The sequence below is a fragment of the Dermacentor variabilis genome, chromosome 6 (genome assembly GCF_050947875.1).
Source record: "Dermacentor variabilis isolate Ectoservices chromosome 6, ASM5094787v1, whole genome shotgun sequence".
Taxonomy (NCBI): Eukaryota; Metazoa; Arthropoda; class Arachnida; order Ixodida; family Ixodidae; genus Dermacentor; species Dermacentor variabilis.
In genome coordinates this window covers 149,115,028-149,141,921 of record NC_134573.1, presented here as the reverse complement: position 1 = coordinate 149,141,921, position 26,894 = coordinate 149,115,028, and the positions used below count along the sequence as shown (strand labels likewise).

The following is a 26,894-nucleotide window of genomic DNA, read 5'->3' as shown; positions in this document are numbered from 1 at the left end:
GTATGTCAGTAGATTTTGCTCCTGTTAAGGGTGCCTGTACTCAGTTCCTCTGACACGCGATGACAAAAAAAACACGATGAATAACAAAGCGAAAAGAACGGTAGCTGGCGATCACATGTGTAAAGTTAATAAATTCTCCCGTTCGTAAAGTGAGGTTATTCACTCTACAGCACGGCAAACAAAAGGTGAACATACAGATGGTACAACACGCAGCGATATATTGTGAATTTCTGCTGTAGTGCGGTGATGATCTTGGTATTGATTTTATGAGTTCATGCTTCAAGTTTATTTCAGTGTGTCATACACTGGAGGTTCCAACAGAATAAGCGGTTGCGTAGAGTATAGGGGGAGGGAAGTTGGTAAGGAAGACGTAGCAAAGTAAGGAGCGGAGGGGGAGTTTACGTGTTCTTCCCTACATTTACAGGTGGCAGAACTTTAGCTATATAAATGCTGCAAAAGGAAAGCAGTTGCTACCCTGCAATGGCTGTAATGACAACCCTTCATTGACCACTGTGGGGCGCAAAAAAAAAAGAGAGCAATATATTGCTTCCCGCAAAATTCTGCTGCACGTGTCTTCAGGTTTGACAGTCCCCTAAAGTTTGCCAACAAAGCCATCTAATATACTGCCGTGATTCAACCCACGTGCAAAAAATATGCGTAGGGAGTGTTCCTTCAGCACATATTTCTTGCGCGTGCTGTTGCAGTCTTTGGTCGTGTCCTTCGTATTTTTTCCCATCGTGCTGTCAAGACGTTGGCGCACAACAAAGCAAAAAGCTCGGTGACGGTCCAGCCGATGTTTCGGAATAAAGAAAAATAATAGTGAAAATAGCTTTGTGAAAATGCGCTAACTTCCACGTGCGAACACCTGCCCCTGATGGGTTGGTAGGAAGGAGGTTGTAGGGGAAGAGGGACCATGAAAGAATCCCCCCGAGATTAATTTTCCCTATCCACCCTCGTCGCGTAGGACGTGCTTCATGGCCCAACCCGGGCGCCGAACAGGAAAGAGGCTGGCGGGGTGTGTGTCTGCGAGGACAAACCGTTCATTGGTGGGCTGGCTGAGCTCAATAGTAAAGCGACCAAGTTGTGCGCTAGGTTATGATTCTCTTCCTTCTTTTTCTGATCCCCCCGCGCCGAGGCATTAGTGCCGACTCTTGTCTCTTACGACGGGAGAAAACGACAAGTGATAACGAATTGATACCAATTGGTAACAAAGTTCGTGTCTGTAGTTTTTACCCTCCACTTTCTCTGCTATTAATGAAACGCGTAGGCGTCATGCCTTGCATAGTCAATTGAGTATGGAAAACGCATTTATTATGCATAATAATGGATACTTGCGCTCTGGAGTTTCGAGGTTATACATCGAAAGGAGGTTGGAGACCGAGTTTCAGGTGTAGTCAATAAGATCATATATCATATCGAATGCGTTACTAAGGTCCTGTGTGATGTGCAATATTTCTTGGTGCGAGTATCACGTGTCTCGTTCATACTACTACTACTACTACTACTACTACTACTACTTCTACTACTACTACTATTACTACTCACTAATACTACGGACTAGTACTACTATTACTGCAACAACAGCAACAACACGCAATAAAGAGAACATCTTTCTTATGATCAAATAAGCAACGACACCTCACACTCTACCTCTCCTATGGCTTTCTTTCTTCTAATTTTATTTTTGTTTTTGGAGTGCGTGTGACTTACTTGGCGGTTGTTTGTCACTCGAAGCTCAGTTTCGCTATTCACACAAACTACATAACCAAGCGTGCTCTACTTTCCCCGCGCAAGGCAAGTGGTTTCTCAAGAGAACTTACAACCTTGCTGTCCCGCCAAATTTTGGAGTATTTATCTGCTGTGGGGAATGGCACATGACAATCCAGTAAAGATCGTGATGAGGGGATCCAACCAAAATGATCTCTATCCCGAACCACCGCTTCCTTAGCAAAGAACAACGTCACAAAACGCGCCCTGTTCTAGCACACCTGCCTTGTGTTAGGGTCTCTGGACAGCCGACGGACAAAAGCTGACGCGGTGTTCCTACTCACACTTATTCAGTTATGTCGACTGCCCAGAGCTACTCATTGACATTGCATTTAGGATTGCAGAAAAAAAAAGACACAGAAGAGTGCACAGACACCTCTACACCATAATACGATGCTCTAATAAGATGTTACAAAAGACATATTTATAAAGCTTATATTTACCATTCTGACGTATAACACCTTCGACAGCTCAGTGTAGTAGTTTTGTAACGAGTAAGATGAGGGCGTCTGCTTAACTAGATCAGCCTCAACCCTTTCTGCGAATAAGGCAGAAATTAAACTGTGCGCGCTTGAGCCTGGTTTACGGAACATTGAATGTCTGATACGTTCACTGATTGTTGCAGCTGCTAAATTTTCGTTATTAGTTTCGCGGTATCTATTGTTCGTACTTCACATTTATCTTCTTTCGTGTCTATATGTTTGTTCTGTACATTTAGCAGTCTCAGTGTTTCTTGTTGAACAACATGTTCGTTACGTTATCATCATCGTCATAAACAACAACAGCATCATCACCGCAAGCGTAATAGTTATGTCCCCATAAGGACGAAGGCCTCTTTCAGCTTTCTCTAATTATCTCTGTCTCGTGCCGTCTGACACCAGCCTGCAAATTTCTTAATTTCTTCAAAGCACCCAGCACCCTGTCGTCCGCGATTACGCTTGCTTTCTCTTCATATACATTATAGAAAGCATTGTACGACCTGTGCATATGTCTTGTACATATGTGAAACTGTTCTGTGTCACGAAATCACCTTGTCTTCAGTTTGTCTTTCAATAACTTGCGTATAGTTTCCTATTCAGGTAATACCTATTGACGTTTTTTGCCAACACCGCCAGTACGAAGACAGGTAGGTTCTTTCTGAGATATATAATAAATACTCATTCATTCATTGAAAAAGCAATACAGATAAGAATCAAACCCTGTGTCCCTGAATGATTCCAGATGAAGCTTCTCGTTCGTAAATGCTGTTAGCTATTGGCCGGCCACCCTCTCTAATGAAATGAACACCGTCAGGATAGGTCTAAATTTTCTCTTAAGAACAATTATATAAGTCTTCTGTGAATACGGGTCCAGTTTTTTAGGCCACGCAGCTTGCATGGCTGCATTGTAAAGCTCACAAACCCCATAACCAGAATATGTAATGTCCCCCCCCCCCCTTCCGTTATATCAGACGTGTTTCTTGTAGTGAGAATACAAATATAGTAAATGATTTTCCATGCCCAAATGACTTTGACGTCGTCAATCTTGTCGTCTTTTTCTTTCCTTTTTTTTTTGACTCTCATTGTTCGCTTCTTGCGCTAGCTATACTGAAACATCATCGTTGCTTACTATCTTACTAGCACATACGAAGTTGTGTCATTCTGGTTTTAGTCATGACTAGTCCTTTTTACCGCACCTCTCACGTCCTCAATTCAGCTTGGCCTCGTAGGCATGTAAACGTACGGCATGCGTGATCTTTTACTCAATTGCGTTTGTGCTACAAAAGAAAAAATTGTACCTTCCATCTTGCAGTGCACTCCACACTGAGACGTTCTTTTATTCCATTTTTCACATTTATTCAAGCCACGTTTGACGCGGAGAAACAGCCTATGGCGATGCTAATATTTTTAGACGTATATCCCAGAAAAGGGTTCTAAATTTTCCACTTCGCAGTCAATGCAAAAATGACACGGAATGCAGAAAGCGCAATAGACCATGCATACAAAGAAGCGAAGCAACGACGAGAGCCATGATCTCCCTGTTTCCATGACAGCAGATTGTGACACGCCTCCCTAATTCACGGGGTAGGTCACCCAAAAACCTTTGCCTATAAAAGGTCCGTCACTTCGCTACGAGGAGTGGTATTTCCGAACGAAAATATAAATTTATAACACTGATGACAGCGGCGCTGATTGCTGATTTACGACAAGCGTACCTCAGTTTTGCCTTCTTCTAATTTCATGTCGCGCGAGAGAAGATGAATAACGAAAAATAAAGAAAGCGTTCACCGGCGCCCCACCACTCGTTCTCAGCGGCACCTTCCCCCACCACCTCCTCTGTTTGCGGAATGAATTTTGATGAGTCTCATCTTTCTCCCGTTTTCGGCCAATTATTGGCAAAGAGAAACGACAAAAAGCCCCGCTGTTCCTAACGTGCGAAGCAAAAGAGCGGAAGGCCTCGTTTCTTTTTTTGCAAGCGAACCGCCGTTATAGTTTTCTTTCCGAATGCGTTTCGGCGCCGAGCCCGCGAACCATCCATAAACCCGTGAGGGCAGGTAGTAAGTCGCCAAAAAAGCACGTATCTAACAAGCAACGAAAATAACCCTGTCGGGGCAGGGACAGTGAAACCTAAAGGCAAGAATAAAACATAAAAACAAGTGAAACAACCTATCAAACGAGCTGGACCCCGGGTGACCCCTTCCTCAATATATACTCTACCCGTGTGCGTATGAAAAATGATAAAGGGGGAAAAGGTTTAGCAAATGGCTGCTGTGGCGGCGGTGGCGGCTGCGTCGCCGTTGCGACCAGGTCACCGGCTTGTTTCAGTTTCAATCGAGGTTAGAACCCGGGCCCGGTGCGCGAGCCCGAACCCCGCGCTGTGGCGGCAGCTCAGTTGCTCTGCGCTCGGGTGCGGGGGCGGCTAGGCTAGGCAAGCCGGATGTGGCGAGCGGGAAGACGGGTGGGTCCGGCAGAAAGAAACCTGACAACCAGCGACGACGACGGCGGCTTGCGCGCCTAGCCGCCCGGTCACGATTGTAGCCGGCGACATTCGTCGGCGAGGAGGAATTGAGTGAGCAGAGGAGGGCCGGAGATAAGCGTCGCTTTCCCCCAGGAGACACCCGGTGTGCCAGCGAGACGACCGTCCGGTCAGCGAAAACGCCGGTCTAGGGGAAGCGGTGGGGAAGAAAGGAGGAGTCAACGCGAGCAGAAGCGAGAGAAAGGGAGTGTGTGTGTGTCTGTGAAACAGGAGGGAAGCGCCGGAAAGGGGCTTCCCCACGGTCGCCCTCAGCCGTCGCCCGCCGCTCTCCGTCGTCGCCGCCGTCGTCTTGCTCCCCCAGCTCCACCTGCGCCTTGCCCCACGTGGTCGTGCGTGCGTGTGTGCGTCGGCAGTCTTGGAGGTTGGAGCGCGTGCGTGATCCCTAATCGGCCGCGGTGGGGGACATGAATAAAGGAAGAAGAGGCGGCTGAAAGGAAGACGAAAAGCAAGGAGGGGGGAAGTAAGGGCGGGGTGACTGACGGCGAACGAGGGGCGTCGGCCCACGACGGGCCCGCGCTGGCGGCGGCGTCGCGTCGTCAGGACGCGCGGGCCACGGCGGCCGCGGCGGCGGCAGTGTTGGCCGTGGCACCGGCGGCCGAAGCCAGAGCGCGCCACTCGGTCTCCGGGCCTCCGACGGGAGTGGGAGCTCCGGCCGCGGCTCGCTCCAACAAGAAGCGGCTCTCGGCGGCGGTGCACGCGACCGCGCTCCCGCTCGACGCCGGCTTTGTCGGGGCTGCGGTGGGCAAGAAGCGCACGGCCTCGGTGCGTCCCGAGGTGATGCTGGGCAGCGCGGCCACCCTGGTGGGCACGGGACCAGCGCCGCCTTCTTCCAACGCCGGCGGAGGAGGCGTGATGGTGGTGGACGCTGCGGGCGCCAGGCGCGCCGGCGCAGGCGGGCCCTCGACGACGATGATGCGGGGAGGTAGCGAGAGGGACCCGAACGTACTCAGCGAGTACCTACAGGTGAGCGGTGGATGTTGGCGGGTGCGCCGTCCTCCCGCTATTGCAACGTCAGCGGTGCTAAGAACTGTCTCACTCTTAGCTATCTTATAAGGTAGGATGAACGGTTTCCACGCAAGCGTCGTCTGCGTTCTTTGTCAGCAGCCAAATTATCAGTAAGAAACTTTAGGTAAGTGTTCCGCTGGTAAGTGTTGCTGGGATTAATGCTCGACGTAACAAATTTAGCATTACAACAGGGAGTTGGTGACGTCCGTATCGAAGCTGGTTGCAAGCTGCGATACCACGTTCCTACCGAAGCGCGTGCATGTGAGCGTAGGTGTATGATGTACAAAGTCACACCGTTAGCCGTTGGCATAAAGAAGATGTTGGTAGAACGAGAGCGCGAAAAAAAAAACTTAAAACTTGCAGATATCTGTGACATACAGAATCAGTGCCCAGGTACCAGCAAAGCTGAGGGTAAGAGTGGGAGGTCAAAGCACCCAGCTCAGTACAAGCTTTTCCGCGGCAACGAGGCATTTCCAGTTATTGTGAGATAATTCCCCAACATTCCCGTGCCACTTCTAAGCATTTCAGCCAGTGTGCCCGACCAGAGTTGTTGAACCAGCCCCGGTGAAAAACTCTTTATCAAAAGATTGACTGCTATAGATTTCTTTTCAGCACACTGACTCAAGTTACTCATACTCGACCAGAGCTCGGCGTTTATTGAACGAGATTATGGCTTTACGCATTCTTGTGCTCGGGTACGTTTTAAGCTGTACACTTTTTAGCCACTTCATATATTGTGCTTTTACTCGTTTGCCAGTAGGTCTACCTTCTTTGATGAATAGCTTTAGTCATCCGTAGTGCTTAAAGGGACACTAAAGTGAAAAATGATTTCTTCTGCGTCAGCAAATTACCTTTCTACAACACCAAAAACACCACTCTTACAACGATAAGACGTTTGGTAAGCCAGAAAAAGCGCAATAACGACACACGGGTGGTGACGCCAACTTAAATTCCCGCACCTGGTGGCTGTGACGTCATGGATTTTGATGGCATCTTCTAGGGCTTACTAATTATATATAGTGGTACAGATTGATTACAATGTGTTCTAAAGGAACCAAATATTCAACTTGGCAAATTTCGGGAACCTTTACTCAGCCAACGTGGCCCAAATGCGAAAACATACTTTGGAATCCCTGACGTCACGCTGACGTATCGGCGCGAAATTCAAATACTGGTACTTGGGCCTTCATTTTCTCATATAATAATCAAACTATCTTTTTTAAATGACTGCCTGCAGGGTCCTGAAACAATTCTTCATTAGTGTAAACTGTTTTATTGTTTCGCTTTAGTGTCCCTTTAAGCGCTCACAGGCCGAAGGGGAAGCGTGTGTTGTCTCTGCGTGCACTAGACTTTCACGTCTTTTCACATGTGAAATCGAGTAGCGATGAGGAAGCTTGCCCGATTTCACAATCTCGCACCACCCCACATGGTGCACAGGGCAGGTAACCCGGGTTGCATAAGAGTTACGAAAGGGGTGGCCAAGAGAAGGGAAGCTTAGCTGGGGACGGCGGACAACTTTCTGTGGCTATGAAGGGAAAGCTACGGAAGCGTGGCTGCTGCACATGTGTTACCACGCCAAGTAGTCCGACAGCATTGACAGTGCTTTTGTTTGCTCCGAACAGACGTTTCATGATGTTTGCTCCCACGTTTCATGACGGTTTCGCGTTTGCCCAGACGCGGAAAGGAAAAGCCGCAAAATAAGTAAATTTTTACACTCGCTGGTGTGTTCTGTCTTATTTACCTGCTGCTAATAAGGCGCTTATGTTTTCTGTTCCTCAGTCTAAGCTGAAATGGATTAAAACGCGGGACTCTTTTTCAGAAGCCCTGTCACTTGTGCTCGCTTGGCCTCTGTAGCTTTCCCTTAGTAGCCAGAGAAAGTTGTCCGCGAGTATAAACTGTCCGATGAAACTACGGGACATCGGTAATTGACAAGAGTGGGGTAATTGGAGATCGCTGGAAAGGGCCTCTGTCCTGCAGTGGACATAAATATGATAATAATAATGATGATGATAATCTACATGCCTCTTTTACAGCCTTGTGCTTTCTTTTCGGATTTTCTGGCAAATGTACTAAAAGTTCTTGTTCTTCTCTCAGTTATAGCTGAGTAGACTGCAATTGACGAAGCGCACCATCTGATTTATTTTTCAATTATCGACGTTTACCTAACTCGATTCTGCTTCGTTCCAGCGCTAGTCAAACAATGCGTTATAAGTATCCTTGATGTACAAATCGTTCATGTCAAGCTTATTACTCCTGCCAGCACTTATTCCTAAGTAGCTTACACACATAAGGCGCCTTCGTCTTGGATGCATGTTCCCGCCCGCAAATTCAAAGTAAGAGCCTTAGCCTCAGTCAACCATACCTTGCACTTAATTTTATTGTTTTCTGTTTAGCACGTTCTTCTTTAAAAACATCCATAATTATGTCGACATTCTGTAAGACCAGTTATATACACAAACTAGATCACAGAATAGACTTTGGACCAGACTTTGGACTAGACTAGATAAGATATCTCAGCGGATTTTTCACTTCACAACAATTTGCAGCAAATGTGCAGCGAGACCACGTTCCTCTTGCTGATGTGCGCAGGTAGTATTTTAATTGACATACACATTTTTTACTGACTCACCAGCCAGGTTCGCTCACTCGCCGTAGCGTCGCTATAGCAGGACACGGTGGCCACATTACAAAACACGCGTGTACTTACATTTAGGTGCACATTCAAGAACCGCAAGTGGTCAAAATTAATCCGAAATCTACCCGCCGCGATTGCTCAGTGGCTATGGTGTTGGGCTGCTGAGCACGAGGTCGCGGAATCGAATCCCAGCCACGGCGGCCGCATTTCGACGGGGGCGAAATGCGAAAACACCCGTGTACTTAGATTTAGGTGCACGTTAAAGAATCCCAAGCGGTCGAAATTTCCGGTATCCTCCACTACGGCGTGCGTCATAATCAGGAAGTGGTTTTGGGCACGTAAAGCCCCATAATTTTTAATCCGAAATCTCTCTCTACGGCGTGCCTCATATCACAATCAGATCATGTTTTGGGGATGATAGGCCTTTTACAGAAGCAAAGGTTCTGGGAGCCTGGTGTCACAGCTCTCCAGCCCAGAGAAACAGTCGAGCTCTGCTTTAGCTGAAAGCGGCATACTTGAGATAGGCTGTACCTGGATTAGAACATCCGAAAGTCTGATCAAGACCCGTGTCTTCTCTCTCTCTCTTTCTTTCACTCCCCAATCCCTATCACCTGAAAGGTAGCAAAGTGGACAAAGTCTGTTAACCTCACTTCCTTATTTCCTTCCCTCTCTCTCCCTCTCTCTCTCTGGAACCTAAAAGCCCATATTTAATATGTTTTTTTTTATTTAGTTAACCTTCGCCGAGGGTCAAATTTAGAGTTCTTCGCGGAAGGGGCCCTACACAATTGTGCAACTTCACTTTATAAAAGTCAGAAGCGAGCGTGTCACTGCTACTACCGCGAGAAGCCAGCACAGACTAGTTATTTCCAAATCACAAATACTTGCAACAAATAATACGTTTGTCGATATCTGTCGTTTGGCCACGATCCCCCCTCCCATTACCATAGTTACCTTTCACGTGTGCATTCAGAAAAAAAAAAAAGAAAACGTCCGCCCTTGCTTCCACCTCGTCCGCCCATTGTTGTTTATACAGCCTCTGCATGAAGGTCATCGAAACAAACCGGGCGAACGCACTTTGATGCAACAATATGTTTTGTCTCTCACCAAACAACTCGGCCGCCTCCCGCAGCGAAGTGCACTAACCGCTCTGGGCTTCGCGAACCACACGTGGCGAAGGTCGCTACGCTCGCTCACGATAGAGCAAGAGGGGGGACGACTGCGGTGTAAGGCTTTCCCTGTAATGGGATTGGCCGGTCACGTGCCACGCGCCATTTTGTGGAACGCCCGCGTACACGCCGTGGAAGCGCACCGCGTGTCCCACGCCGCCAGCCACGTCTCGGCACACACAAACACGCGCATTGACAAATCGACCAGCGTCCACCTGGCGAGCCCGAATGCGCATGCGCCGTCTTCGCCTATTCTTGTTGCCGACCATGCTTTCTCCACACGATCAACCTACTTCTACCTTGTTTATTGTTTAGTGTTTGTTTTTTGTGCGTGTCTGTGGGAGAACTTCGTGCCAACAATGCGCAGGCCGAAGCACACAATAGGTGTCCTCTTCGTTCTATCTTTCTCTCGCCCTTTTGAATATACCGGTGTTTACGCTGTGTCATGTCATTTGGGTCTTTCCTAAAGTTTTCCCGATCATCCTCTTTTATTTTATTTTATTCGCGTGTCCCCTCCTCGGAGTACGCAGGTACGTGACAGGAAAAAAAAAGAAAGCAATAAAAAAAACGAATCGCCTTCGTGGCCTTCAGCAACAGGCTGGTTTCTTCGGATTGGCCCGCTCCTATAGCAGTCGATAACGGAAGAAGGTCCAATGCACTATAAGCCCACTATGGGTCATTTGCCGATCGTTCAGAGTTGTAGACGCCTGCCTGGTCACTCGTTTTCGATACCGGCGGACTGCTGCGCATATACGAGTAAATCCGTGGCCGGTTCGAACCGCTCGAAGGGTCATCGAGGTGAAATGCTAAACCCGTACAGCTCGCAGACATTCTACCCTTGCTGTTCCTTGACGATAATTCACAATATGAGTTGTAGCTAATAAATGCCAAGTATATTGCGCGCATAAAGTTTTCCTATTCATTGCAACAAACTCATTTATTGCAATGTACTAATGTCTGTTGCTAATCTTAGATCCGTCTGGCACATGTCAGACAAGAGCAGCAGTTTGTTATTTAATGGCTGTGGAAAAACACGACGAGGTGCTGTTGGCGTCCCTTAAACAAACACTCCCTTAATATACGTCTCAGAAGAAATACGGAAGGAAATAACCATTACATTAAAGGAAATTTGCAATAAGCACCAAAGAAATGAGTTTAGAATGTAGAGTTCTTGAGGTAAGGAATATTGATATGTGACGGTCTCTTTGCAAGCGGAATTAAATATTAGGTAGATCAGATTCGTTGAGAAAAATCAGGTCAAGAAACGGTCGTTTGCATATATGTTCAGTAGCGGATGATATGTCAGACAATACTTATAAGCGCTTCTAATTCTACGTTCCGCTTCCTGCCCAGCTATACAATGTTTTTTTTTTTTTTAGATCCAACAAATTTGGAAAAAAATGCCTGTGGCAGGTAACACAATCCTAACCCTGGATTTAAATTACTCAATGAGGCGATGGTGTTAATTATTAAATGAACCATTTTGATTTCTGGTCGAAGTGATCGCTGTCCCATCGAGTAATTTAGATCAAGCGTTAGAATTGTGCTATCTTCCACAGATATGTTTTTTTTTATTTAGTGCAGCTAAAGAAAACATCCGATATACACTCAAGCAGTTAATGACGGCTGGGCAAATGTCCGTTGCTACTGAGGAATATACCTCGACTTTAGTCCGCATGGGGTTTTTTAAATAGTTGGTTTTATGTGTAAGAAGAGAAAGAAATAAACGACGAATAAGGAAACACGCGACAGCATGCGAATGTTTTATATGTCTCGTTGAATTGAATTCTGGGATTTTACGTGCCAAAACCACGGTTTCATGATGAGGCACGCCGTAATCGGTGACTCCGAATTAATTTTGACCCCCACGAGATCTTCAACGTGTCCCCACTTCGCGGTACAGAAGCGTTCTTACATTTCACCCCCAACCGAAGTGCGGCCGCGGTGGCCGGGATTCGGTCCCCTGACCTCGTGCTTAGTAGCGCAACACCACAGCCGCTATTTGACAGCGGCGGGTTTATGTATCTCGTTGTCTGGTCACTTTGCTCGTTCTCGAACTTTTCCGCTGCATTTCAAGAAGTGACGAGACAGTGCGCAAGTATACAACTCCCATTTGTTTTCTACGTAGGCAACGCCGCAGCTGACGACCGCGCCGCAAGTTCTTCCCACAAACTCCACCCTATATGCACCTTCCATTAATAGCTGCCCCGGGGTTCGGGCGTCCGGCCGCTTAATTGAACGCTTGCGACGCGGGTCAGAAAAGAGCGAAGGGAGAAGACGCGGTGGGCTGGGCGGAAGCTAATTGGCTTCATTGCAATCCGCTAACGATCGTGCCGGGCTTTGAAAAGAACCGGTGCCTGGTGCCGCTTTTCACCTGCGCTTCGTCGCAGATCGGGTTCAACGCGCACTGCGGAGGGCATCGAACGCGTGCAATTGTGTGAGCGCGTTGCTGGTTGGACAGCTCTCGAAGTTAGACCGCGGCCAACTATATCCGCACTTGCCGCTATCTGCTGCAGAGCAAGTTCGGGCAACCTAATCTTGATCGAGCAACACTTGACGAGATTTCGTTTCCTAAAGGTCGCGTTTCAACTCGACGTGTGATTCACAGACTTGGGCTGGAATTCTTGACAACCACGGGACTGGATTCTCGTCTGTAAGGCTCGCATACTTGGCCCGAGATATGTTGTTGTGTGCCTCCCTCTTTTCTTGTTTTATCTCCTTCCTCTTTTTTCTACCCTTCATTTTGCTTTTCTCTTCAAGCGGTAGGGTGTAGGGATTTTCTACCTCTAGGTAGAAAATCGATAGCTCGTTTCTCTTCCTCTCTTTGTGGTGTTTATATACGTTTACATGGACAACAACAACAACAACAACAACAACAATAATAATAATAATAACGACGACGACGACAACGACAACAAATCTTTCTATAACTCACGCAGAATGCGATTCCTTAGCGTTATTCTTCCTTTAAATTATTACAGTTGCTCGCCATAAACATTGTGCCCAATGGTTTTCCTTTTTTCATTTTTGCCCCACTTTTTTCGCACTTTATATGTCTGGAATTATTATTTCACATTGGATCCACTACTAGCCTTCAACCATTCTGCGCGAATACCTAAGCTGTCACAACGAGTGAACGCAATGTGTTAAACACTATATGCGAAACCTTATTTAACAATTATTTTCAAATAGAGACGAACTATGGATCCTTCTGTTGTCTCCGCTTGACGAGCCAGTGGTATCCACCCTACCCTTCCTACTTCACATAACCCCAGTTACCTCTCAATTCGCTGCAGAGACTGGCTCGATTCCGTCCGTCGCGCCCAACAACCCCACCGCGAATTCAGCCATGATGAAGGGAATCCTTTTCGGCGGCTCTCTTTCACGGTTCCCGCCTGTACTGAAATTCGAAACGCCGCTGTTGCAATTAGGTCTGGAACAACGAGTCGTTCAGCAAATAACTGCCGATTCCACGCTTCTGTGGGCACAAAGACGGCGTGTGCACCGGACGCATAGGTAGATTATTTGTTTTTGTAGTTTGTTTTTTCTTTCATTTTATTTTTACAGCCGCGCTACGTTCTCCCGAATGAGACCTTTTAACGGGATTCTTTTCTCATCGGGCCACTGAACGCATGGAGCCCCGCCCCCTTAGGTGAGATTGAGTACTGAGCGCCCGCTATAGCGATTTCAAAACACGTGCGTCAACTTTGTTACACCCCAATGCTTTCATACGACCTGAAGGGAACGCTGACTGTTTTCCCCTAATTTTACTTTGTCTCCATTTTCCGGTTACTTGATCTTCTTCTTGTTATGTGAACATTGCCCTGTTACATTACCACGTTCCTAACACTAACTTCGCTCATACGTTCAAGACACTGCTTTTCCGCTACGCACGCGACTACAGTAAAGCACTGATGATGTAATTCGAGTGTTTAGGTTCTTTGGGACAACTACACTTGGAAGATAACACCAGTGTTACGCACAGCAGTGTGAAAATTACGAAAGGAGAAAGCTTCAGCTCACGTCCTGTACTCAGATTAACGTTGTTGTCTGAAGTGGCCGTCAGAGCCAACTCGATGCCGTGTAGAGGTTCATAAGGGCACAATGCGTATGGTGACGTGTATGTCGACGTATGTGATGTGTAGCAAAACGAGATAGGACACGTCTTTATTACGTATTTGCACGCTCGCTTAAATATGTATCCTGTAAGATTTCCGGCATACCATCACTGCAGTATAAAGTGAGTCTAGTGATAAGCATGCGCGCACTTTAGGTGGGACGCCAAGAAGTAATATGTGCACGCTTTGTAGACCCCTACAGGCTCAAGATACGGCGGGGGGTAGATGGGTACAACGCGCTGCGCTAAATCTTCCCGATAAGACATAAATTATGACACAGCTCTCTCGCTGCGCCCACGTAATTAAGGACGAACCTGACGCCTACCTACTGCCAGTGCCAGCGTTAGCCTGAGACGGCCAGCCGTATACTAAAAGGCAAAACAACGAGAAAGATATAAAAAATTGCGTAAATTAAACACCACTGTCACATGCCCCCAGGCTAAAGCAAAAAAAAAAACAAGAAAAAAAATACAGAAACTAACCTATGGCGTGATAAAGGCTGTACAGCAAAGGTAGCACAGGCTATTTCTTTTTTCTGCATATTTGTATGTACCTGCATATTGTATTTGTATATTTGTACGGTTCAAGATTTTCTCTGTTACTTTCTTCCGGTGATTCTACGCTATATTTCGTGCACGAGGCCACGCAACCACAATGCCGCGCGCCGTTTCCAAAAAGCGACAACTCTCCGAATAATGACGCTGTCGTTCTCGGAGCGCCCGTACCGTTCCATCGATCGCCGCGACGAGCGCTTTCCTGCGCTGTTCGTATAGCTGTTGGCACTCGCGGTTTCCGCTGTTTGAGTGGAACACCCGCGGCTTTCTGACCCGTAACCAACCGCCCGCGGGGAGCCTTGTACCTCGTTTGAGAGAGAGTAGCTAGAGGAGAGAAAGAGAACGGGTGTTTAGACGATTGGAGGTGGGACCGTGAGAAGGGGAGAGGCACTATTAGACCCCGCATACGTGAAAGGCCAGCAGCGTGTTTTTGCTCGCTTTACCCGAGTATAAAAAGTCCCAGCGAGCGCATGATTTCGCAGCTCGCGTGACCCACTTTATAGCAATGTTTGTGATATCTTTTTTTTTTTTTTTTTTTTGCGGTGTCACGCTCAGCGAATGGGCTATAGCCCGTCCTCGGCTCATAATCTTTGGTGGTGTTGCGGAGGTGTGTGTAGCCATCGCTGGGGCGGAAGCTCACGTAGTCGCCTGCGTAGCGCGTATCGGCGATAGTGTAGGACAGAATCCAAAAAAAAAAAAAAAACTCACCATTATTTGAGTGATTCTTCTGTTTCTTTAGATTTGTTGTTTCAATTCTGGTTTCATTTGTTTCGGTACAGTCTTGGGGTGATTCTTGGAGGCTTTGTTTTCGTCATGCGCGGTCGAATCAATAAGCCGTGTGGTAAGAGCACGTAGGAGGTGATATTTCACCCACGAACAGATTACGACTCGCAGGAAGAGGCGGAATACCGCAGTCTGCGTGTAAGTCAACAAAATAGAACAGTGCGTAAATAAAGCGCCAATATTAGATGCAACCGCCGAAGTGTGACCAAGCGTGTGCTCATGTGTTCGCCAGTGCGACCGCAGCCGCCATCGGCTACTATATCTCGTTCATGCGAAAAATGGAATACGCGCAGTCACGGAAGAACAGTGTGATCATAGGGCGTACAAGAAAGAGAGAGAGAGACCAACTACAGATAGCTTTCTGACTTTGCTGCAGCCCTTATAAAGGGGCACTACATAGGTGTTTCTTTGGAATATTTGCATGCCAGCCTCAAGGAAGTGTTTGTTGACGGAAGCGTGTCGGCGTTACTCACCACAAATTGGCCCAGCGTACTTTTGTTTTTGTTTTGTTTCTGTCTTCTGTGGGCGAGGTTGTGCAAGACTGTGCCGGAGCGGCGAGAACAACAAAGTTATGCGAGAAGTGCAGAAGGGAAAGAGAGAAATATTGAGCGAGGGAGACATCTGGAAAGCTTGACGTGAGGGAAAATAAAGGGAGAGAGAGCGTCAGATGATGATGATTGTGATGATTAACGACAGCGAGCTGTGTACATATGCTACAAAGGTCTGAAAACGCTTTAGATAGCCTGACTCACACCTGCTTGTTGCCGGCTACGATCGTTTCTTGCTTCCTGGCGAAATGGTTGTTAGCTGACCCAACAAAGGGGACATAGCTCGAGAATGACAGAGGAACAGATACACGGATACATCGCGAAAAAGCATGTCACTGTAAACATCGATAACGAATGGGCGGCGCACACTGTCGCTACCGCCACCGTTTCGCTAGCAGGAGCAAGATAAGACCTCCATTCAAAAAACTCTGACCATGAATACACAAATAAGGGCAATGATTACCGAGGTATCGATGAAATCACGGGCTACCTGGGATGTGAGTTTAATATTAATGTTGTCAGTTTTCTGCGAGCATATGCTGTCAGCCTTTAGGTAATGTATTCATATGTATTTCTGTTAATAAACATCATACACATATATAGGGGAATTGCAATGCCTACTTTAGGTATGCGTTAAGGTTGTTTAACCACGGCAAACTAGACCACAAAAGAAGCGAAGGAAATAATTGAAGTGATTATGCAAGATTTCATTTATTAAATCAGCGAGGCCGTGGAAAAGTAGTGTAGACGTATATAAAGCAACCACACGAGAACGGAGTATATGGAGCTAGAGTTAAAAGGAAGAAATTATTATTTCCCGTAATCTAACGAAAGTGTGTCGATTTTCCCCTTTTTTTTTTAGCAGCCTGTTAAATGTAACGAGTAATTCTCCCCTATGCCTCCCTCCGCTGTCTTCGTTGTCTGTTTGCTTCACATTGTCGCAACTAACGAGAATGCTGAGCCCTTCAAATCTCTTCGCTAATTAGCAAAATACAGGTCGTGCTACGTTGCACTCCATATTATTTCGTAATAAATAATTTAATAACTTAATGGACTCCATATAGCAGACAACCCGCCGTGGTTGCTCAGTGGCTATGGTGTTGGGCTGCTGAGCACGAGATCGCGGGATCGAATCTCGGCCATGGCGGCCGCATTTCGATGGGGGCGAAATGCGAAAACACCCGTGTGCTTAGATTTAGGTGCACGTTAAAGAACCCCAGGTGGTCAAAATTTCCGGAGTCCTCCACTACGGCGTGCCTCATAATCAGAAAGTGGTTTTGGCACGTAAAACCCCAAATATTATTATATTATATAGCAGACACGCCCATTTCGCTCCCTCGAGGCTTCGGCACTCTTGAGGATTCAGGTTGGTCGTATTCACTCTGCATGAAGCCTTGACGAAGGCGGTTTAGTAATTGTCTGGCTTCTGTCTCGGGGAAAAAGCAAAAAGCTGTCAGCCTTATGTTGTTTATTTTTGTATTAGTGTGCCCTATATTAGGAGGATCCCGAGATTGGACGAAGGGTGGATTCCGTAGCGTAGTGTCTTACTCAGCTCGTGCTCTTTTGTCTTTGCATGGGACTTAGCTTGAACAAAGTGCAAGCCAACTGTCACTGAGGTCTTAGAACACGAGTCCAAGTGAGCCGTTCGTTACCAAAATGAGATCTTTCCTCAGTCACCGAAAATTGATGCAACATTTCTGCTTTGTGCAGTACGTTGTTTCCGTCTGACGTGTTTTCCCTAAAGTTCTCCGTGTTCTGGGTTAAATATTCCCTCAAAAATTGAAAATAACAGGGTGTCTCTTGCTGATTGTCTTTAGTTCGCTCGCTGCCCCTATCGCTCGTCTGACGTAGCGTGATGCGCCCACGCTCCTATGTGATTCATGGTTAAATACGCTGATGGTTCGAACAGTCAGGTCAGAAATTAATTTGTGCTATTACACTAATTGCATCAAAAAAAGAACCGTTTGGGAAAGTAAGGGTCACTGCTAAGCGAAAGTGACTTTTGTTAAGTGCAGCCACTTAGGAACCGTCTAAGACGTTCGCGCGCATCGCTCCCTACTAAGCGAAAATCTGCTTTCCGATACCCACTATAGGCACCACGCAATATTTGTGCGCAATTAATAAGCAATCGTTCTTGATTTTATTATTTAACGAATCCTTATATCGTGGGAATGAGCCACCCATGGCCTTGTTGGAGAGTGCAAGATAAGCCAAGGAATTAAAGGAAGACTTCAAAATGCGTTTCATTGCTGCAGTCCAAGATGTATACCGACATATGCTTTCCTCGCCGCCAGTTTGAGTCTTACGTAGGGCTGTCCCACTGAGGTCTTCAGTTGCCAAAATTTTACGTAGGAACCACTGTATGAATTACGCAGCGTTGAGCCTACTGTCGGTCACCTCAGAGCCATTACGCCACTCATGGCGTCACATCCGGTCCTGTTAGACAGGCCTTTGACAAAAAGACACCACACGAAGCGATGACTTGCTCTTTCGGTGAATCTTCTGCGAGCTGATACTCTTGCACCAATAATGCCACATATATATTCGCATTTCGTACCGCGAAGAGGTTGCCTTAGGCACGACTATTCAGCCCAGATATTCCGGCTCTTTGATTCGTGAAGCAAGCCTATGCGGTTTCGTTACGACGTCAGTACTTCTTTTTTTTTTTTTTGTCATCACAGCCCTTCTTTTGTAATATATGCAAATTGAAAATTATTCTTTGATGTTGCGTGTCGATTTTGGTCAACATTCTGACGACTCATCCCTTCTGATCTGTAGGCAACTTTTTTTTCCATTGCTTTCGTGTCGCAAACCCTTGTACGCTGCTTCCGCTGATGCAAGGCGACAACGCCCTTTTCCGGATTGTGCTGTGTCTTGGCGTTCGCAATCACCGTGCATAGTCGGTCGTCTTTCACAAGTCTTCCCGCGATACGTGATTCCGCCAGCGCCATTTCGCAGGGTTATTACCGGAATAAGTAATAAGATTGAGAGTAAGTCACCGCGTATATAGTCGAGGCTATTCAAAGAATGTCAGCAGTGGAATGCACACAGCCCCCCCCACTTCGCACGTTTCCATAAATCTTTCAAGACCAGACCCAGCAGAAAGAACAAGCTGCAAAGTAAGGATGCTCCAAATGTTATTCACGGCAATGTTATACGTATGCACGGTGTCGCGAGAGCTTCGTGCCAAGACGGCATTTGAAATGGAATCGTCTCGTGAATCTTTTCTAACATTCGAGTCACGATTTCTTCGTCCTGCAGCTGCGCTCGTCGTCTACAGCCGTGCCGTCAATAAACGGTCGCAATAAAGCACTTCGTATCAGATTGTGCCGAGTATTTTCTTTAATGAATAATGTAGGCCAACCTTGTGAATATTTAATCTGGCGGGGGACTGGAGGCGCCAGTTGTTTCCGTGAAAGCGTATAGCATAATGCAGAACACACCCAGCGATATGCACTGTTGTTCTAGTTTCAATGTTCCAGGGCGTCTATAATGACAGATTTTTACGTCTTCATATCTTGTTATCACATCACCATCGGAAAGTATGAATACAAGATTCACTGGCAGGCATACTAGCCGCCTTAAACTTCTAACTTTGTTGTTTGCTACTTTTTTCGCAACGTCCTTCCAAAAGTCTCTGCTTGGTAATGATGACTGGATCTATTTTATCTTTTAGTTTTTCATTTGAAGTTCATGTGGAATACCGATAAAGTATGAAGAACACGCCTGTTCATTGCCAATCCGTTACAGATACACGGAAATATAAAGGATGCCATATTTAGCTGCCTTTTCTTTTCTGCGTGTGTGAGTTTGTGCGTGCGTGCGTGCGTGTTTGTGTGTGTGTGTGTGTGTGTGTGTGTGTGTGTGTGTGTGTGTGTGTGTGTGTGTGTGTGTGTGTGTGTGTGTGCGTGTGCGTGTGCGTGTGCGTGTGTGTGTGTGTGTGTGTGTGTGTTACACAGACTGTTTCACGGTTAGGGCTCTTGTAATTCAATTTAGTTTAAGTTGTAATGCAATAATTCGGATGCGCTCTTGAAACACGGACAACACTCGAGTTCAGAAATTTTCGCTGTGTATTTCCATTCTCAGAAACCTAACATTCAAAAACGCATTACATTCAAACCCGCATTTTGTCGCTATCTGGCAAGACCATTCATGTTAGTTTAAAGAAATGGATACTGGAATAAAACAATATACGAACGAACTATTCACTCAAAAGACTCTGTCAAGTAAAGTAGCAGGGTCCAAAGGGCATAGAATATGTCGTATATGAGTTAATTTGTCTGATTCATCACGGTGATATTATCATCGTCTTAGTAGCAATGACCCGTTCATAATTGTCTCCTGAATTATCTTTTAAACCTGTTGCACTATTACGTTTGTGTGTAAAGTTTCAATATCAGTGCGCAAACATCACCTGGTCTCGCGCCAATGTCTTGCAACATTAAGTAAAATCACTTACGTCATCGATAACACAGGCTTCATTCAGAGTAAGTTATTCAAGAAAATTGGCCTGCCAGGGGCTGTTTTCTAGTAGCGCTTCGACTGCTAACTGATGCCGCTGTGCGGCAGAGCAAAATGCTGTCAACCGTTCATTCACTCGCGCACTGAGGGTATTGGGGTATTGTTGTCGTTCCTCCACGCAAGTGGAGGGTGGGGGGTTTGCAGAAATTGATGCTAATACCTTTGCTACAGCTATATCTTCTTTCTTTACCTTCCGCTCGTTTCTCCTTCTTCTGCTATACATTAGATAGAATATGAGTGTTGTTGTTGTTGTTGTTGTTGTTGTTGTTGTTGTTGTTGTTGTTGTTGTTGTTGTTGTTGTTGTTGTTGTTGTTGTTGTTGTTGTTGTTGTTGTTGTTGTTGTTGTTGTTGTTGTTGTTGTTGTTGTTGTTGTTGTTGTTGTTGTTGTTTGTCTGAGTGGTCGTGGATTGGCCATGATTCGTGTGGTTAAATTAAGCGGATAAACACAATGGAAATAATAATACGGATGTTGGAACTAGAAAATTACACTTCTTTTAAATTAAATTCTTAACCTTTAGTGAACCATGATGTTGATCGTGATCATGAAGCGACCGCTACGCTTCGACAACGAATCATACCTGGTTGGTCAAATCTGTCAGCGTGCATTCTCAAGCCTTCCACGAGTGGAAGAGCGATGTGACGGGCGATTTCCTCACGCGTGTCTGCACGTGTGTGGCCGCCACGCGCAGGTGGAGTTCGACGACGTGTTCGCCGAGCCCGAGGGCACGTACTCGCTGAACGGCGTCTGGAAGGCGGCCACGCTCACCTTCACGCACACCAAGAACATCTGCTACCGGGCGCTGAGCCTCCTGTGCGCCGTGCCGCTGGCGCTGATCGTGGGCATCAGCTTCGCGTGCCTGTCCTTCCAGCACATCTGGTGCATCGGGCCGGCCATCCGCCACTGCCGCGTCAACTGCCACGTGGTTCGCCAGTACATGCGCATCATCCTCGAGTCGTGCTGCGCGCCGTGCTTCTACGAGATGGGCCTGGTGCTGAGCAGGATCCGTGTGCACCACGTCCAGAACGGGGACAGGCACCACATGGAGCCCATCTAGTCTGGCGCAGGGCGGACGCCGGTCGCGGCGCGCTGGGCAGGGCGACGATTATAGGGAGTTTTGGCGCAGCGTTTGTACGGTCTTACCGTTACCGGTACCGGCGGCGGCGACTTTGCATCCACATCGAGAGAGAGGGGAAAACAACTTTATTAAAGTGAAAACAGATATCACGGAGGGATGGGGGTCAGGCGGTACCTGGCCGCCGCCACCTCCTCGGCTCGCTGAGTGGCCCGGAGTGGCACATTGGCATGGGCTAGAGTCCCAGAGCATGCACATGCGCGCAGTTTACCGGGCATAGTCGTGGCAGTCGACGTCGGTGATGGTAACAATAATACGGTAATGCTATGGTTAATAAAACTGTTTGATGACACGCTAACGTACCGTCAGCATAATTTTAAACACGAATAGTAACGAACGCCTCTTACGCATAATTACATGGAAGTGCGACGCCTAATCACTCTGTAACCGGTTTCTATGCATGAAGAAGTCCAAACTGTACGTTTTCGAGTTTGAATTAAGCCACTGATACAAATGGTAGGTGAGATTTCAAACAGAATAATGCACTGGAGTAGTTTCGGAATTGTTCGCGTTTGTACTTATGCTTGTACTAAAGCCCCGGTTGAACGTGACAGGGACCAGCGAATTGGTTATCTGTCAAAGATTGCTTCTCGAGTACTATCCGGAGGTGTATCACGGGCACCGCATCCCGGGCATTGGGTGCACGCTAAAAAAAACCCAGGTGGTCTAAATTCATCTGGAGTCCGCCACTACGGCGCGCGCCTCATAATCAAATCGGGATTCGGGCACGTAAAACCTCACAATCAAATTTTAATTTTACGCGCACCACGTGACGTCATGAGCGTCGTGACTTATTTACAGCTTTCCTAACACAGTTGGAGACAAGTGGATCAGTATAAATGGCAGAATTTTCCCGTGCTGGCTGTACAAAATTGTAGCGGCCGCGATAACGTCAATACATACTCCTTCTAAACTCGGCTGTTACGTGTTAACGTCGAAACGACAAGTTTTTTTTTTTCATCTTTAATACGCGTCGCACACGAACGTAGCGAGGTAGACGGCGAGCAAAGCTCGCGCCGGTCCCATGTCCCCCACTCTCCACGAGACATTGTCAAACCGTTTCTCGTCCCATTACCATGCTACAGAAAACGAGGTTCGTTGTACTCCCTCCGCGTTCGATTAGAGGAAAAGTTTTTGGCTGCGCCTCTAACATTGCGGCACGTTCCCCAGCTTGACTTAACAACGCTGAAAGTCTACTCGATTGTAAGCCACTTGACTGCAGTTTCAGCTTTTCAATGCTAATTGACTGTACCTCGCCCTGTTAAATGACGCTACATTTATCATCAAAAAGAGCGTCGACTGTCCGGTGCTGCGCGCGACCAGCATGTCTCGTACCTACCATGTGTGTTCTGCTTCAGCGTAGGTGAAGCTAAGGGCATGGCGTTGCGATTACCGCCATAGTGTATTAGCCTTCGGACTCGAGTGTTCTCTTGCATTGCCTAAGCACATGCCCATGACATGCCTTTAGATTTGGATATAGTCAACCTGCTTGACTAGCAGAAAACAAAAGACGCCGGCTTTCTTTCTTTCTTTCTTTCTTTCTTTCTTTCTTTCTTTCTTTCTTTCTTTCTTTTTCTTTCTTTCTACAATGTTTTATGAATTGAGAGAAGGTCTTTATAATTGCTAAAGCAATGCTGTCATTCCTCACAAACAGATAAGTTAACTGAATTCAACGACAAGACCGTTCGCTGAGTGATTGGTTGTGGGCAAAACATTTGGAAATAACTTAGCGGTGAAGCCCGCTTACGTAAGTGCATCAGGTAAATGGATTGCCGCATTTTATAGTCTAGGAATGTCAGCGCTTCCCACGAATGTAGCAGGAAGATGCATCTGAAGTCGGCGCATATATGGAGTCTGAATAAGTTCCACTATAAGAAATGAACACCTTTGAACCGCCTTGGAAGCCAAACAACACATGTAATTCACACATTTAGTATCCGTTTTTAAAAGCCGTTGAAAATGAAATAAATTGCAGATAACCACGATTTTATGCAGCTAGGAAGACCGAGTGCAAATCAGTTAAAACTAAAGCTCTATCAACCGTGTTTTCAACTTTAAAATACGCATGGCGTCAGACCAGCATTCTTTATGTGCCCTAAAACAGTCCTCATTGAATACCTAGAGAAATATCTTAGCCGAAAAGTCCTGATGGTTAGATTGTAAGCTTAATATACCCAAGCCTTCAGTTTCACCTACGAAGAAGCAGAACCTAGCTATCGTATCGTCACCTTGTTGAATGTCGTCATTCAGCTCGACTTATCGTATTTACACATCTACTCAAGTAACCGGTGCATGTGTCACACTTGTTTTATACACAGGGACCAAGCACGTCAATCAACATTTCATATCTTCTTTTCAGCGCCTGAGAGCAGCGCCACCGATGTAATGTCCTTTCTTCGCTGCTGTGACTGTAACAAAAGGCGACGTCTATCCGAACTTTTCCTTGTGAAACTGTGGTTCGGATTCTCTCACAAAAGTTTTTTTCTGAGCGACGAAGTCACGCCTGTAGTCATTGCCCCAGTGATGTCATCGGAGTTTGCTTGAAGTTAGCAGTATTAGTATTTCCGTGGGTGACACGATGTTATCAATAAGTTGCAAAAGCAAGAATTCATCTTAAAGCCCACAATTACGCCTTTTCACTTCGATGGAGGATTCTTAAATGACATAGTGTTTTATATGTATTATACTTACACTGTAAGGCCTGTTATCTGAAAGAATAAATATATGCACTCTTGGTTAGCTAAACATATCGTGTTCTCCACAACTAATTACATGTTCGGCCGCATAATGCATCTTGAATACAATGTTTAATTTATTCTCTTTTTTTCTGTCATGCAAGCCATTTTGTGCATTTTAGATATACAAAGATATGTAATAAATGAAAGAGAACATGCACTATTACTGCCTACGCTCTCTTAAAGAGAATCATTTTTATTCTTGTGAAAGCAATCACGAGAAATGAGATGATGCGCAACCCTTTTTGGATAACGTGCACAGAATAGGCGCCATTGGCTATAATAGCCGTATGACGCTACAAAGTATATTGAACGGCGGTAAAATTCCATCCACGTGGTTTCCACACTTATCTCTCTCTGTCTCTCGCTCCTCTCCTATCTTTTTCTGCCCTTATCTTAATGTGAGAGATTACTCAATTCGATTGCGCGAAGGATAATTTACCGCACACTTTCGTCAGAAATCAGCTCCTATTTTGCTATCCGTCGCCTTTAAACTAAGCCAAATGGCTGTATTGTCTTCGCTTACAGATGTGTTTTATATTCAAGTGCTAGCATATTCCTTTGCTTCATTTCTTACCTCCTTCGTCTCTCGACGTACATGTGATGAGCAACTTGAACTTAGTGCCGCAACCGAACAGTTGCTGTTTAGACGAGTTTCAGAAGACAATCTTTTCAGAGTTCGTACATTCGAGGAAGCGCAGTCTGAAGTATTTAATTTTGTTAAGACAGCCGTTAGTTATCAAGGTTCTGTAAAAGAAAGATAAAGACATGCCAATATCCTTGCGCCTTAACGCTGTTTCTGCTTCACCTTTAATTATTCTCTCAAATGAGCTGTGCTTCACTATTTCGTGCCTTGAGACTGCATGCCTTCACTAACAAGGCGCTGAATGAAGTTAGTATTACGGAAAGTTGATCAAGGACGCAGCAGTCGTATGATACGATGCGGCGCGCGATCTGACTTTATCCCTGTAGCACCAACAACCGCATCCAGTGAGTTCCCGTCCCATTACGGCAGGTTCCTACAGGGTTGAACCTGCTCCAAAAAGTTATTACGGGTTTCAACGTTCGGGGCAGCCATTCTTAAAATTGCGTTGATAATGCGCCTCCTAAGACATTTCTTTTCTTCTAGCACTATTGAACGGCACTGCACACACAAAAATGTACGCAGTTAAGTAAAAGCCCAAAGCTAAATATTTACAGCAGAAGTGGGTATGCAACTTGCATTTCTTTTTCGGGTAGATGCAATGTTCTGACTGCGTACCACTATAGGGATTTTTTTATTTTTTGTTGTTGTTTTTCTGAAAGATTTGGCTTTACCCACAAAGGCGCCTTGTTTGGTGCATCTAGTCATTTTGAGTGTCTTCAATGGCGTGCGGAGTGTATCACTCTCAAGCATGTATGTGACACCGTGTCGTTTTACTCTTCAGAAATGTATAACCATTCCTTTGCAATGTGGCAACCTCCGGCTCCTCTAATTAATTACTCAGGATAGCGGGCAATTCCTGCTTGGAACGACAGCTTAGAGCCTCTTATATGCTTTGTGGAAATCGCCGTGCCCCTGCGATGCAGAACGTACGTACCGAAAACATTTTGAAAAGCATTTTGCGATGGCTACAAGTGTACATTTACGTGGATTTCGGTTCGTGTGAGTAAGTGCTTATAATGGTACTTAAGGCAGGCGTCAGATTTGCTGCCATAACATAATTTTGTCTTTCTTTTTTTATTTTGCCCAGTAAAACTGAAATCAATTTTTTTTTATTCGACTGATAAGTGTAATCTTACTTCAAAAACAGTTTTCAGTGTTTCTCACCATAATATTATCGCATACAGTGGTCACATTTGTTATAGTAGTGCAAAGAAAATGAATATTTGGTACAACCAACCAAAAAAACATTTACGTTTTTAACCTTTGTTATTAGTGTACACCGAAGCGTCAGCAATGTTTACTGCTATGGCCTTACAAACATGTGTCCTAGATGAGCCCTGTGAGCGGCACTGAAAATTTCGATGCATACACACATATTGAAAAGGATTTGTGTGGTACGTGAAAGCTGTACAGAGCTGTGACGCTGTTTTCTTCATATTTCATACTGCTGCAATGTCCCGTGTCGCCACGATTTGTACTGCAATAAAGATGAACGTTATATCTGAACAGAATGCCGCCTGCATGAGGCACGTTTCATATTGTTGTTATTATCACGAGAATCAAGCGTCTTCGACGTTTTCATCGATCGTTCAGCAAGTTGACAAAGCACTGATAACCAAAAAGTGGTAAGTGTACCGAGCGCTTTAACCATATTGCGAAGAAAAAAAAAATTAAACTGGGGGTTCTTTTTCTACTGCTTCATCGTCATCGTTGCCTTCTTTCTGTCCTTTTTTTTTTCTGTAGCATACAGATGAAACTCAGGTTGTCTTTCTGCGGCCAATTATCCCATCCATCCGTCTTACCATCAGTTATCCTTCGACATTAATTAACCAAACTTTTTTTTGTCACCCACCTATTTACAGTAGACTCTACAAAGGGGAACCTTCTCCTCGAGAAGCAGATTTCGCAGAACCAAAACAAGTTCAGCCAGGGCAGTGCATTTATCACAATTATTAGTTTATTTTCTTCTCGCCATTCGCAATTCATTCTCACGCCGCCACTAAAAGTGCGTTACTGTCAAATCTCGGCGACAGATAATAAGTATAGCAGAAGGAATAGAGTCGGGGGGGGGGGGGGGGGGGGTCAGTGGCACACGTGGCACATGCTGCAAACGGCACGCGAGGCGCGTTTGCTATTTCAGACCTTGACGAATCCCGCCATGTTGTCAAGTTCCGCTGTGGCTTAGCTTCGAGCCGACTAGGCGTGGCGTAACCGCTCTTCGCGCTAATCATAAATTACAAGATGGGCAAATAGTGTAAGTAGGGCAAA

General features: G+C 46.0%; 1 protein-coding gene across 1 annotated transcript; it reads left to right on the top strand.

Annotated features, from left to right (window-relative positions):
* Positions 1–5,377: 5,377 nt before the first annotated feature.
* LOC142585460 (caveolin-3-like) lies at positions 5,378–26,126 on the top strand. The gene is made up of 2 exons (XM_075696235.1): positions 5,378–5,745; positions 20,802–26,126. The coding sequence occupies exons 1-2, from the start codon at positions 5,560–5,562 to the stop codon at positions 21,165–21,167; spliced, it is 552 nt and encodes a 183-aa protein (XP_075552350.1). The 5' UTR covers positions 5,378–5,559; the 3' UTR covers positions 21,168–26,126.
* The last annotated feature ends 768 nt before the right edge of the window (positions 26,127–26,894 follow it).